Here is a 15,322-nt window from a genome sequence, read left to right on the forward strand (position 1 = left end):
ATGTGGTCCATAAAAGATCTGTATCAATCAGTGGTGCTTAGATACTACTGTACTCCACTATGACTGCAACCTGGACAAATGTCATGGGAGGGTTGTTTGCAACAATTTTAAGAACTAGCACTTGTCTACAACTATGACCCTCCTACATGAGAATATAATGGTTAGGAGGCAGTCTAACAGTGGCCCAGCACCACACATCCCCTCTGACTCTCAGTATAACAAAAAGCTGATAATCCTAATTCAAGTCTTACCTAGCCACTTATTATTTCTCATTCCTACCATCTTGTTTGCTTACATCCATGATCTAAGAAACTGTCAATACATCACTAGAACAGCAAGATGAACAAACCTGAAAAATATTTGATAATTACCTTCTTTCTGGTAATAAGGCCAAATATGAAGTGACACTGAAAGGACCTTTTAAGAAATGGACTTCTGATTGGGCGTGGTGGCTCACGCCTGTAATCCCAGTACTTTGGGAGGCCGAGGTGGGTGGATCACCTGAGGTCAGGAGTTCAAGACCAGCCTGACCAACATGGCGAGACCCTGTCTCTACTAAAAATACAAAAATTAGCCGAGCGTGGTGGCACGCGCCAGTAATCCCAGCTACTCGGGAAGCTGAGCAGGAGAACTGCTTGAACCTGGGAGGTAGAGAGGTTGCAGTGAACCAAGATCATGCCATTACACTCCAGCCTGGGCAACAAAAGTGAAACTCTGTCTCAAAAAAGAAAAAAAAGAAAGAAAAAGAAAGAAATGGACTTCTGGTGGGGCACAGTGGCTCATGCCTATAATCCCAGCACTTTGGGAAGCCAAGGCGGGTGGATCACCTGAGGTCAGGATTTCGAGACCAGCCTGACCAACATGGTAAAACCCCGTCTCTACTAAAAAACTACACAAATTAGCCAAGTGTGGTGGTGGGTGCCTTGTAATCCCAGCTACTTGGGAGGCTGTGGTAGGAGAATCGGTTGAACCCGGGAGGCGGAGGTTGCAGCGAGCTGAGATCATGCCAACGCACTCTACCCTGGGCGACAGAGCAAGACTCTGTCTCAAAAAAAAAAAAGACTGGGCTTCTTGGTTCTGGTGTCCCTCAGGGACTATGGATATAGGAACTCTTTCTTGCTTCCATCTATTTTTCTATATGCTGACTGCTTAGTAGTTTTTAAATGAAAAGAAGTTAACACAGCTTTCTAGGTGAAGCAGTCTTTTTTTGTTCTGTGCTATCATGAAATCAGGTCTCAGGATCTCTGGGACAATGAGAAGCCTCAAGATATGATCTTGACAGAATAAGGCCAGGTTACCCTCCATAACTTCCATGAAGCTCATGGTCTAAAACCGAAAGAGCTATCATTGAGCTCCCTGACATGTCTATAGAGAGCTCTTTTGGAAAGATCTCTGTAACTTACTTATCAGAATATCCTGTCTAATCTTCCATTATAATCCTCTCAGTCAATTTCTCTAATCTTAAAGATTTTGCCTTGGACATACCAAGGTATGCATCAAGTGAGAATAAGACCACCTTTGTGATCATCAGATTATTAGGTCTAGATGTTTTGATTACTTATCATTCCAGTCACCTTGTCCATTTGGCTTTCCCTTTGTTTCGGCATCATAGTATATGATGCTCTGGCCTCAGACTGGCCTTCATAACTTAGCTGGAGACACCAAGTATCATTGTTACATGATTCACGAGGAAGAAACAGATTAGATAGATATTCCTGCCCTGGAATGAAGCTCTGAAGTCTGAGAATCTTTTCTTTCCCAAAAGATTTAAATTTTACCTATAAGTCACTAATTTGCTTCTTCACTCATTTATCCTATAAACATATATTTAGCACTTACTATTAGGCTGAACCATGTGAAATTGATATTAGACCATTTTCACCTATAAAAATGGCAAGTTGTTCATACTGTTCAACCTAATTTTATACTTTGATAAATGAACACAATGAAACCAACCTTGTACTTCTGCTTATAAATGCAAGTTAACAGTTATTGATTACTAGAGGTTTTTTTAGTCTCTATTTCTCTTAATTCTTATTGTCCCTCTAACTTCAAAAGATTAGTCTTAATATTCTAGAATGGGGTGATCTCTATTGTTCAAGTCCTAGAACAGAATTGAACATATGAGACTAAGATGTGATGTGTCTAAAGATCCCACTGTCACTTTTTTATAGTAGTTTTCCTTATGAGTTTCCAAAACTCTTCACAGAATAGAAACCCAGGATTTTCTGTGTCCAACTTTAGAGACAGTAATAGCAATAGCAAGACCTGAGCAAGTTGTTGCATGTCCCCTACCCCCACTTCCCCTGCAACCATGGAGTAGAGAGCCTTGAAATGACACATGTAAATAATAATCTAGAATTTATTTTTTCTAGAAAAGACTTAGACAAATCTAATATCCATCAAGGTAACATGAATCTATCTCTGAGATGGAAAGTGTCTTCCTCTCCCTGAACCTCTAGACTTTAAGGATCACTAGTAAATCTGGGAATAACTGCAGAGATACTGCCAGTTCACCTAGAATGACTACCAACCAATGACACTATATTTCCTTTGAGTTCTACAGTTTAGGGCATAGTTAGAAAAGATTTAAGATGTCCTTTCCCAACATTCTTTCCAATCCATTAGCGCAGAATAACTCCAGTTCCTGGATGTTCCAGTATTGTAGTTTCAAAAAATGGTGGAAGTACTGGTAGGAAAAGTAAGGGCGGATTCCAGTGAATTTAAGCCCCTGCTATAGAATCTCTTCTGTGAGCATAATAATGGTGTCTGGGTATCTGCATCACGCCGAGCCTCCTGCTTTAGTTGGTGGAATTTGTGCTGTGTCCAGCCATATACTCCACAGTTGAGTAGACCCTGAGATGTTGCCGTCAGAGCCTGGAGGAGATGAAGGGGTGATGCAGCCCATGCTTCAGGTTTTCAGGGATCCAGGGAATAATTCCCACTCCCCTTATTCATAAAGCATTGTAACATTTTCCCTCTCTCAAACATGAAGATCTGACTTCAGTTTTTTATATTTTTCTAGTTTGTCCTGAACTCACTCTCTACACTACACTGTTATGGATGACTAAGAGTTGGTCATATTTCTTAGTATATACATAGGGATAATGAAGTAGCTTCAATGCCCCTCCTTATTACCTCAGGGTAGCCTTGAGAAAACTCTCATCAGAATAGTCAGATAGCCCAAAAATCTTCCTAAACCCAATAAAGAAAAAAAAGAGAGATGATCATTCCATCCCCTCCTCATTATTCACCAAGAATAGCTCATTTATCCCATTCAATTCACTCTGGATGGGAAAGAACCATGTCACTATCAATGTTTCATAAGAACATGCCTGGCAGATCTGGTTTATTTTTACTGTCCATTCCTTAAAAACACATCAGTAAAATGAAGTTGACCAGAGATATATATGCTCTGGAATGCATGGGGGTACTTTTACAACATCATCTACCTCGACTTTGAGAAAATTTTCACATTATTCATAACTGAGTGTAAATAATACATTTTCTATTTTGCAATGTAGAAATACCCTGAGGGAAAAATTGTGCTTACCGAGTAAAGGTAGTATAAGAAAATAGGCTGAGCGGGTATAAGAACAGAGATACTAGATGTTGAAGGTGTTACCTGGAGAACATAAAGGGCCATGTGAAGCTTGGCGTCCTGTGGCTTAGTCAGCTTTATGATCATCAGAATGACAGCTGTGAATACACAAAGTGTAAACCTTCTTTTCAGTCCTGACTGTCTAAAGTATCAGGTTCCTCCACACACATACCTGAGCATTATCAGAATGGAAACAACAGGCATAATAAAATCCATCAGTGAGGTTAACGTGTTATGCAAACCAATGAGTCTTAGGCCTCCAACTTCTAGTCTTTATTGATGAAACTTTGTAGATTATTAGTGTAGTAATGGTAGCAGGATATACTATAGGAAGGTAATAATTTATACTTCCTATCAATTCAGATTTTCCCAAGCTCTTTCATAAAAATTATCCAATCTGGGCGGGCACAGTGGCTCATGCTTATAATCCCAGCACTTTGGGAGGCCAAGGTGGGCAGATCACCTGAGGGCAGGAGTTTGAGACCAGCCTGGCCAACATGGTGAAACCCTGTCTCTATTAAAAACATAAAAATTAGCTGGGCATGGTGGTATGTGCCTGTAATTCCAGCTACTTGGGAGGCTGAGGCAGGAGAATTGCTTGAACCTGTGAGGCGGAGGTTGTAGTGAGGTGAGATGGCACCACCACACTCCAGCCTGGGCAACAGAGGTAAGACTCTATCTCAAAAAAAAAAAAAAAAAAAAAAAAAATTATCCAACCTGATCCTCACTATAACCTTATGTAGTAGGAAGGGCAGGTGTTAATATCTCCAAGTCTGTCATGATGTTTTTTCCTCTTATATCATGGTGCATCTCATGTCTAATTATCTTAATTTCTAAAACATAAGAAGCAAAAGGAGTTAAGGAGGTTAGTAAAAACTGAAAATATGGGTAGGGCCCATACAAATTTTATAAGCTGAATAGGAATTTGCAGCCATCCTTCTTTTTTTTTTTTTTTTTTTTGAGACAAAGTCTCGCCCTGTCGCCCAGGCTGGAGTGCAGTGGTGAGATCTCGGCTTACTGCAAGCTCTGCCTCCCGGGTTCACGCCATTCTCCTGCCTCAGCCTCCCAAGTAGCTGGGACTACAGGCGCCTGCCACCACACCTGGCTAATTTTTTTTTTTTTTTTGGTATTTTTAGTAGAGATGGGGTGTCACTGCGTTAGCCAGGATGGTCTCGATCTCCCGACCTCGTGATCTGCCCGCCTCGGCCTCCCAAAGTGTTGGGATTACAGGTGTGAGCCACCACACCCGGCCACAGCCATCCTTCTTAGTGAGACCACTTTGCTTGATCAGAACCTAATAACTGCCCTCTTCACTGCCCATCTCTTCTCGTTAAGATACCTACCTGGGCCCCAGCAGCAAAAGAAGGCCATTGGGTATAAGCGTACCCGCTGGTCCACAATGTGAATCACTGCCCACTGTTCACTCCCCAGAAAGCCAGATGACTTCACAAACTTCTTATACAATGTCTGGGCCCGGATAAGTAAGACCTAAATATGAGTACAGCAGTGAGCAGTTTGCTTAAAGCTTAGTAAAACACCCCTCTATCCTCCTGTCATTTAAATCTATCCTCCTATCATTTAAAAAAGATTATTCTCTTAGAATCTCACAACAGGAATGACCCCATTCTCTTGTCTTTACTTTCTGAGATCAGGCTTTTTTTCTGAGAGAAAATTACCTTCAGAATGAACTTTTACTAGGTTAGGGAAATGGACAGATACTAGCCAAACTTGCGTACCATGTTTAACACATGAACCTTACATCAGCCTCTGGGCATTTCCCCCTCTGAGGCTAATCACAGTTTACACAGGAGGTTAAAAGTAAGCTCTAATTAGTTCCTCTTAAAACACTTTATTAGAGATTCTGTTAAAAAGTATTCTATGCTTAACACACTTAAACACTTTAGCACCATGGCTGAGCTTAAATTCTCAACTCTAAGCAACACAAGTTTTAGAAAGTCACTTCTTGCCGGGCATGGTGGCTCACGCCTGTAATCCCAACACTTTGGGAGGCTGAGGCAGGCAGATCATGAGGTCAGGAGTTCAAGACCAGCCTGACCAACATGGTGAAAACTATCTCTACTAAAAATACAAAAATTAGCCAGTTGTGGTGGCGTGTGCCTGTAATTCCAGCTACTCAGGAGGCTGAGGCAGGAGAATCGCTTGAACCCGGGAGGCAGAGGTTGCATTGAGCTGAGATGCGCCACTGCATTCCAGCCTGGGCAACAGACCAAGACTCCGTCTCAAAAAAGAAAAAAAAGAAAAAAAAAAGAAAGTCACTTCTTGCCTTTAGATGGAAAACAAATTGCTTTTCCCTACTTCAGCTGTCTGAATAAGGTTTAGCTCATGAAACAAATATAAATCAGTTCAAAAGTTCAATGTGGTTTTTTGCAAAAAATAAATTAGATAACACTCTTGGTAACAAATCTGAGTATTTTTCCTAATCCAGATCTACTCTCTAAGTTAATAACCTCATTACTTAATCAAGTTCAGCCATGTACATAGTCTCTTTTCCCTACATAAGCATCAAAAGGAGACTTGATTTTGAGAATACTTACATCTAAAAGAATCAGTTCACCAGCTGCTTTTTTTTTTTTTTTTTAAGAGATGGAGTCTTGCTCTGTCACCCAGGCTGGAGTGCAGTGGCATGATCTCAGCTCACTGCAACCTCCGCCTCCCGGGTTCAAGCAATTCTCCTCTCTCAGCCTCCTAAGTAGCTGGGACTACAGGTGCATGCTGCCATGCCCTGCTAATTTTTTTTGTATTTTAGTAGAGACGGGGTTTCACTGTGTTGCCCAGGCTAGTCTTGAACTCCTGAGCTCAGGCAATCTGCCCGCCTCGGCCTCCCAAAGTGCTAGGATTACAGGCATGAGCCACTATGCCTGGCCACCATCTGCTGATTTTTAAAGAATCTAGAATGCTAATTCTGAATATATATTGAAACCTGGGCTATTCTAAAGAAGCAATCAGGAATCCTCAAGGTGCCAGGATTTGGGACCTGTCTCTCTTGTTAGTCAGTTCCAAACGTAAACCATCAAACCCATTTTAATATGAACTAGTCATTGTGAACTCTTTACAACCTGATGATTTGAACTGAGCCATCTCGTGTGTGTGTGTGTGTGTGTGTGTGTGTGTGTGTGTGTGTGTCTGTTTTAAGACAGAGTATCCTCTGTTGCCCAGGTTGGAGGGGCATGATCTCGGCTCACTGTGACCTCTGTCTCCTGGGTTCAAGCGATTCTCATGCCTCTGCCTCCTGAGTAGCTGGGACTATATGCACATGCCACCATGCCTGGCTAATTTTTGTATTTTTAGTAGAGATGGGGTTTAGCCATGTTGGCCAGGCTAGTTTCAAATTCCTGGCCTCAAGTGATCTACCTGCCTTGGCCTCCCAAAGTCCTGGTCTTACAGGTGTGAGTCACTGTGCCCAGCCAAATTGAGCCATCTCTATAACTTATGTTTGAATTGCCAAAGGAAATTCCCCATAACTGTATCTAGTTCACAGGTACTAGTGGGATATACATTTGATCTGCAGGTAGATACCTTGTAATTCTTGAACTGAAATATAAAAAGAGGAGAAAATGATACGGAAAAATAGATATGGGAAATACAAAGGCATATTTGCTCATTTACTGCTTTTGTATGAAACAGTTATGTAACTTATTATCCCCTGGCTAATTATTATAATTGTACATCATCCTGATGACATGAAATGATTATCTGAAAACTTCATGAGCCACTTAACACTTTAGCCCCAGTTAGACACAGCATAAATGCAAATTTAATGGCCAAATGAAGAATTTTAAAAAGAAAATTATTTTCTTATTTGGAAAACTAAATCAAAGCATATGTTCTGTGTTTCACAGTGTCATCCTAACTATGTAAAGGATATATTTGACACACGAGTTTTCTGGCCATGGGGGATTGATGAAGCCTATATTAGTTGTAGAGTGAGTATAATTTTCACCTAATGAATACAAGCTGTTTTCTCTCTCTTATCATTTGATTTGGGGAAGTGCAAAAGTCTGAGGCAGTAACTATATTGTCAAGATCTCCTAGCTACTTTCTTAGTTCTAGGACCACAAGAAGTGCCTCTCTGCCTCATCTTTCCCAAGTCCTGGGAATACTGGCCCATCCCCCTCATTTCCCCATCTCTCCACAAAGGAAAGTAGGGTGGTACCATACCATAATGGTAAGGAGGCTGAGTACAAAGCTGCCCAGGAAAATGGTGATACCATAAAAATAAAGTGTGCTACAGACAGATGTGTTGGCAGAAGGTGGGAGTTCAGCCACGGCTGATGGTGGTGAGTGCATCAGGATACACCTAGGAAGAAAATCAATAAACAGGAGTACCACTACAGATGTAAGAAAAGAGCTGCTCAACAAAAGTTAATAAGCATGTTATTTTACTTATCATTTTGCTAACTCTTGCCCATAAAATCTTGTCTCTCCCCGACAGACACATTATCTTGTAGTCACTTTGTGTTACACTTTTACTTAACGTATTTTTAGCCTTTACTACATCTTATTCCCTAGCCCATTTCTAATATTAGCACTTTGGTCAGAATGTATGTAGAAAGTCTTTTTCCAGCTCTATTTATAGAAACAAATAGGTGTAGTCTGCCATGAAAATGATACATTTAGTTCTTACTTACTTGTGGCTCTGACTGAAGTTTTGGAAACATTCGCTAGTATTGCCCAGACAGAATACAGGTGTCATCAATAGTAGAGGTATCAAGCTGGGAGGGAAAAAAAGTATCACCCTAATATCCAGTCTTTTTCATGCCCTTCCTCCTTTGCAGAATATTCTCCTGCTCTTCCCTCAACTCTATCATCCCACCAATCTCCACAAATAACACATTTCATTTCTTCAAGAAAAATACCTCAAATACCTTAGGTATTCCTTCTTTTCCAGTTCCTAGGGAAGTACAATGCAGTGGGGAATTAATTTTATACCTAGGTTAATGAACCCTACTATAGTTTCACAGAGAATCTCTGGGAGCTGTATGGTCAGATAAAAATGCAAGTGGGTCAAAGTGAAAGGAAAATCTACTAAGGAGTTCTGTGTGCAGTCTCTTTTACTTTCTGTGGTGACTAGGGATAATCTCATTCTCATCAGCCCCTTCTTGGAAGCTTTTCCAAAATGTAGCTTTAAATAGCCAGCTATTTATCCAACTAAATACAGCCAGCTTCCTGTAAGAGGAAAAGATCCAGGAGCAAAAGTCACAAAGTCTAAAACCAACTCTGATACGGCCACCACTTTAGGTGAGATCCAAACCCTTTCTGGACTCTGTAATCCTAAGAGTCTTACCCAATGTTATAAAATAGATGATATCCTGAAGACCGTCTATTACAACTCTTTATGATACAGGAAAAGGAATAAGTGATCCAAAGACTCAAGGAAATTTTTCAAGGTTACATAGAGTTGATGGTAGAATTGGAGCTAAAACCCAAATCTATAACATCAAGCTACTTCCCTATTCAATGTGGAAAAATGGAACCAATGAACACATATTTGTTGTTTCTAAGTTAGGCTCTGTGAGGACTTAGGAGTGACAACAGAAATAAAGGGCATTGTCCTATTTGTTCCCACCTGAACACCAGAATAATGAGAGTCTACACCTTGCTAAGAAGTAAAGAAAAAATCTTACCTTGAGAAAACAAAGGCCATTTGACCAACTCGACAAGTATAATCTATCACCTGTGAAAAGAACAAATGTGAGAAATGTCTTAAGACATTGTCAATCATATAATAATAAATACCAAGTCATCAGTTAACACTCAATAGAACAAAAAGATTTTCAAAAGCCAGTTTGCTTCTGTCAAGCAATATTTGCTATAAAATTCATCAAATAGATAGTCCCTTATTAGCACTGTATATAATATAATTTTATCTCTATTACTATATTCTAAAAAGTACAACAACAACAACAAAGCCACAAAGAAAGCCTGCAGGAAGTAGCCTAATATGGAATTTGAGTACTCAAACAAATTATCTTAAAAAGACAGGCATATATGAAATCATATAGTAATCCTCTATCTTCTAATAACAGTTCAGCTCTTTTCTCTTAGACCCAGAGAGGTGTGGACTTTTTCAGACTTTATGAGTGGAATGAAACCCTTCTTATAAGATGACCAGTAAAAAGTGTAATAGGCCAGGATTAGTATAATAGGGCAGGGTCAAATATGCCCTTTGGATGTAAGACTGTTAAGACACTAGATGATAGAACATTTTCAAAATCTTGACTTGTGTTAGACACTGTAAAACAACTTATAGAAGAATTATTCCTACCCTCTAGGACTTTATGATGTAAGACTGAATAGAACATCTTAAAGAAATAATAGAATTAAAAATAAGCTTTTTTCTAGTTTAAGATAGAAAACAATATATTTGGAATGGCGCTGTTAGGGATCAATAAGCATTAAGTGAGCAATTAATCAATAATCAGATATTGGTAATTAATCTGCCCCAAACAGTTTGGACCAGGAATAGGACAGCTAGTGTTGACTTTAGGAAAACAAGTAAAATTGTTTTTTGTGACCCCTCCCACTCACTTCCCTTCTTCACTTTTCATTCTTTCCTCTGTCAGGTGGTTATCCTGTGTTTAACTCTTATTTTTACCTGGGTACCAATGAATCTCTGATAAAAAGCTTATTGTTGGCTGGGTGCCGTGGCTCACGTCTGTAATCCTAGCACTATAGGAGGCCGAGGCAGATGGATCACGAGGTCAAGTGATCAAGACCATCTGGGCCAACATGGTGAAACCTTGTCTCTACTAAAAATACAAAAATTAGCTGGCTGTGGTGGCATGCACCTGTAGTCCCAGCTACTCAGGAGGCTGAGGCAGGAGAATCATTTGAACCCGGGAGGTGGAGGTTGCAGTGAGCAGAGATTACACCACTGCACTCTGCACTCCAGCCTGATAACAGAATGAAAATCCATCTCAAAAAAAAAAAAAAAAAGTTTATGGCAGAAGTCTTGCGTTTATGGCAGAAGTCTTGCTAGGGTATTCAAAGAGAACTCAGGCTGAACACAGTGGCTCACATCTGTAATCCCAGCGCTTGGGGAGGACAAGGCAGAAGGTTCACTTGAGCCCAGGAGTTTGAGACTAGCCTAGGCAACATAGTATGACCCTCCTATCTCTACAAAACTACAATTAAAAAAAGAGAAAAGAAAAAATTAGCCAGGTATGGTGGCACACACCTGTGGTCCCAGCAACTTGGGAGGCTGAGATGGGAGGATCACTTGGACCCAGGAGACTGAGGCAGCAGTGAGCTGTGATCATACCACTGCACTCCAGCATGAGTGACAGAGTGAAACCTTGTATCAAAAAAACAAAAAGAAAAGAAAACCCAAAGAAGAAAAAGTATCTTCAAAGCTCTTTGTGTGTGTGTGTGTGTGTGTGCATGTGTATGTAGCTATAACAGCAGACTAATAGGTAGTAGAGTTAATATATCAGGCTGTGGTTGGTCACGGTGGCTCATGCCTGTAGTCCCAGCACTATGGGAGGCCAAGGTGGGTGAATCACCTGAGGTCAGGACTTCAAGACCAGCCTGGCCATGTCTCTACTGAAAATACAAAAATGAGCTGGGTATGGTGACATGCACCGGTAGTCCCAGCTACTTAGGAGGCTGAGGCAGGAGATCGCTTGAACCTGGGAGGTGGAGGTTGCAGTAAGTCAAGATCACGCCACTGCACTCCAGCCTGGACAACAGAGTGAGACTCTGCCCCCAAATATATATATATATATATATATATATACACACACACACACACACACATATATACACACACATATATATACACACATATAAATACTTTTTCCTCTTTGGGTTTTCTTTTCATTTTTTTTGAGACAAGGTGTTACCCAGGCTGGAGGGCAGTGGTATGATCACAGCTCACTGTGGCTTCAATCTCCTGTCCCCTACCAAAAAAAAAAAACATATATATATATATCTCTTAGGCTAAAGCTTTTCTTTTTGAAACCAGTGACAGAGTATGGGTTATAAAGAGAAATATAGTATACGCATCTGTATGCATAGAAAGCAGTAGGATACCATATTTTAGAGCTAATCTCATGTCCTTCCCATTTTTCTTTCAAATATTTTTTTGTTCTGCTGCTAGGAGCTCAAGCCTCAGAAAATTATTGCCCCATGTTTTCTCCATTCTTGGCTTCCAGTCTAATCATGGCAACTTCTTTAGGGAATGACTTGTGGCTGAATAAGTCTCACAAGCTACAGTCAGTCTATTGGCTTTTGAGTGAATGAATGAATAAATAAAAACTTGAAATGCTATCCCTGTAAGGCTATTGGACTTTTTAGACATTCACTTACCTAAAGGGAAAGATATTGAATAATTCTTTCTTTCTTTTTTTTTTTTTTGAGACGGAGTAGTTTCACTCTCATCCAGGCTGGAGTGTAGTAGCACAATCTCGGCTCACTGCAAGCTCTGCCTCCTGGGTTCACACCATTCTCCTGCCTCAGCCTCCCGATAGCTGGGACCACAGGCGCCCACCACTATGTCTGGCTAATTTTTTGTATTTTTAGTAGAGATGGGGTTTCACCGTGTTATCCAGGATGGTCTCAATCTCCTGACCTCATGATCTGCCCACCTTGGCCTCCCAAAGTGCTGGGATTACAGGCGTGAGCCACTGCGCCCGGCCATTATTTCTTTATAGTATCTTTCAGTTACAGAATACTAAAGGATATATAGCCACGGGTCCTTACTAACTTGTAGGGAGCTAAGAAACTATGTGACTTTAAAATATGGAAGAGTAGGCCAGGCATGATGGCTCATGCCTGTAATCCCAGCACTCTGGGGGGCCGAGGAGGGCAAATCACGAGGTCAGAAGATCGAGACCATCCTGGCCAACATGGTGAAACCCCATCTCTACGATAAATACAAAAATTAGCTGGGCATGGTGGCACATGCCTGTAATCCCAGCTACTTGGGGGACTGAGACAGGAGAATCGCTTGAACCAGGAGGTCAGAGGCTGCAGTGAGTCGAGATCGCGCCACTGCACTCCAGCCTGGCGATAGAGCGAGACTCTATCTCAAAAAAAACAAACAACAAAAAAAGAAGAGTAATTATTAGTATGGAACAAATACCCAGAGGTAAACTAAAGAAAAGGGCCCAGAGTATAATACTGTGTTGCACAATACAGTAGCTATAGCTACATGTGGCTAATTAAATTAAAATTAATTAAAATTATTTAAAATTTAAAATTCAATTCCTCAATCACACTAGCCACATTATAGGTGTTTGGTATCCACATATAGCTAGTAGCTACTGAACTAGACTGTGAATTAAAAATTTTTATTATTGAAAAACGTTGAACAGCTCTTACGTAAACTATGATATCTTGTTCAGGATACTGCTTAAGGGCCTCTTCATGTTACTTTTTCAGTTATTTCCTCAGTGCCCTTTCTCCTTACAGCAAGAGAGAGTGAGAGAAGAAATTTTAAAAGAACTCTCTGCCCCTGCCCTTCTTCAAACATGAACATCTAGAACAACAGAAAAAAGTAAGAAGAGTATCTCCTTAAGAAGTCAATCAGGGCCAAGTGTGGTGGCTCAAGCCTGTAATCCCAGCACTTTGGGAGGCCGAGGCGGGTGGATCACGAGGTTAGGAGATCCAGACCATCCTGGCTACCACGATGAAACCCCGTCTCTACTAAAAATACAAAAAACTAGCCGGGCGAGGTGGCGGGCGCCTGTAGTCCCAGCTACTCAGGAGGCTGAGGCAGGAGAATGGCATGAACCTGGGAGGCAGAGCTTGCAGTGAGCCGAGATCGCACCACTGTACTTCAGCCTGCGCGACAGAGCAAGACTCCGTCTTAAAAAAAAAAAAAAATCAATCAGATGAAGAGTTCATAGAATCATAGCATCTTGGAGGTGGAAGGGACATTAAAGATCACACAGACTAACATTTCATTTTATTTTATTTTATTTATTTATTTTTTTAGACAGAGTTTTGTTCTCATTGCCCAGGCTGGAGTGCAATGGCACAATCTTGGCTCACTGCAACCTCTGCCTCCCGGGTTCAAGCAATTCTCCTGCCTCAGCCTCCCAAGTAGCTGGGATTACAGGCATGCGCCACCATGCCCAGTTAATTTTGTATTTTTAGTAGAGATGGGGTTTCTCCATATTTGTCAGGCTGGTCTCGAACTCCCAACCTCAGGTGACCCGCCCGCTTCTGCCTCCCAGTGTGCTGAGATTACAGGTGTGAGCCACCATGCCCGGCCAACACTTCATTCTGTTTGTTTGTTTGTTTGCTTTTGTTTTGTTTTATTTTTGAGATGGAGTCTCTCTCTGTCGCCCAGGCTGGAGTACAGTGTGGCGTGATCTCGGCCCACTGCAAGCTCTGCCTCCCAGGTTCACGCCATTCTCTTGCCTCAGCCTCCCAAGTAGCTGGGACTACAGGCACCCGCCACCATGTCCGGCTAATTTTTTGTATTTTTAGTAGAGACTGGGTTTCACCATGTTAGCCAGGATGGTCTCAATCTCCTAACCTCGTGATCTGCCCGCCTCAGCCTCCTAAAGTGTTGGGATTACAGGCGTGAGCCACTGCACCCAGCCAACACTTCATTTTACAATGAAAAATTGGAGGTGCAAGAAAGGGAGATGATATGTCTAAGGTCACAACAGGAGATAAATAACAGAACTGGGTCTCCCAGGGCTGGCATGGAGTCAAGAAGAATTTCCCTTCCTGAATCAAACCAGGCAGGCATGCCAGCACTGTAAATAATATTCCTATAATCAAACCTGTGTGTGTGTGTGTGTGTGTGTGAGAGAGAGAGACAGAGAGAGAGAGAGAGAGAGAAAGGGAGAGGAGGAAGTGATGTCAAAAGAATGGAAACTCTGTGGGAACACGTTTTTCCTTCAATTAACCTCCATAAATGCACCTAGCTAGGGCTACATGCTTACACTGTTTATCAGGGATATACGGGGATTGTTTTTACATACTATTATTATTTTTTTTTTTGAGACAGGGTCTGTCTCTGTCACCCAGGCTGGGGTACAGTGGCTCAAGTGATCCTCCTGCTGCAGTCCTCCAAGTTGCTAGGTCTCCAGGCATGCGCTACAATGCCTGGCTAATTTTTTTGATATCTTTTGTAGAGATGGGCTTTCACCACTTTGCCCAGACTGGCCTCGAATTCCTGGGTGTAAGCAATCTGCCCCCCTCAACCTCCCTAACTGCTGGGATTACAGGTAGGAGTCACCACACCTGGCTTAGCATACTATTATTAACTATCAGCTCTGAATAAAACTTACCAGTGGAGATGTGCTCTGTCCACTCTGGGTGTGTTTCATCCTCAGTTCTGTGTACAAATACCAGATGTAATTGATGGTGTAGAGAAATGAGGAAATGTAGAATATCTAGGTTAAAATCAAAACAACCCATCATAACTATCTCACTTTGACACTGTGAAGTTCTTTCAACATACTCCATTATTTTCTATTATGGGAATCCTACCTACTAGTCTATTAGTAACGTACCATCTAGTGTCTGTATCAGGCAAAACCATACCAAGTCTGAAATTCTTTTTTTTGTGTGTGTGACAGAGTTTTTACTCTTGTTGCCTAGGCTGAGTGTAGTGGCACAATCTTGGCTCACTGCAACCTCTGCCTCCCGGGTTCAAGCGGTTCTCCTGCCTCAGCCTCCCGAGTAGCTGAGATTACAGGCACGTGTCACTATGCCCCACTAAATTTTATTGTATTTTTGGTA

At 41.4% G+C, this 15,322-nt stretch overlaps 1 protein-coding gene across 2 annotated transcripts in view; it reads right to left on the reverse strand.

Moving 5' to 3' along the window:
• Positions 1-2,344: 2,344 nt before the first annotated feature.
• Positions 2,345-15,322, reverse strand: part of TMEM116 (transmembrane protein 116) — a 49,710-nt gene continuing 36,732 nt past the window's right edge. For both annotated transcript variants that reach the window (XM_008004761.3, XM_073021117.1), the window contains 7 exons: positions 14,869-14,973; positions 9,247-9,296; positions 8,251-8,334; positions 7,781-7,919; positions 4,945-5,089; positions 3,626-3,699; positions 2,345-2,877 (listed from right to left, as the gene is read on the reverse strand). In XM_008004761.3, the coding sequence (XP_008002952.3) occupies positions 2,671-2,877; positions 3,626-3,699; positions 4,945-5,089; positions 7,781-7,919; positions 8,251-8,334; positions 9,247-9,296; positions 14,869-14,973 (804 nt within the window). In that variant the 3' untranslated portion in view covers positions 2,345-2,670. The remainder of the gene's footprint in view (positions 2,878-3,625; positions 3,700-4,944; positions 5,090-7,780; positions 7,920-8,250; positions 8,335-9,246; positions 9,297-14,868; positions 14,974-15,322) is intronic.

The sequence above is a fragment of the Chlorocebus sabaeus genome, chromosome 11 (assembly GCF_047675955.1).
Source record: "Chlorocebus sabaeus isolate Y175 chromosome 11, mChlSab1.0.hap1, whole genome shotgun sequence".
In the NCBI taxonomy this organism is placed as follows: domain Eukaryota; kingdom Metazoa; phylum Chordata; class Mammalia; order Primates; family Cercopithecidae; genus Chlorocebus; species Chlorocebus sabaeus.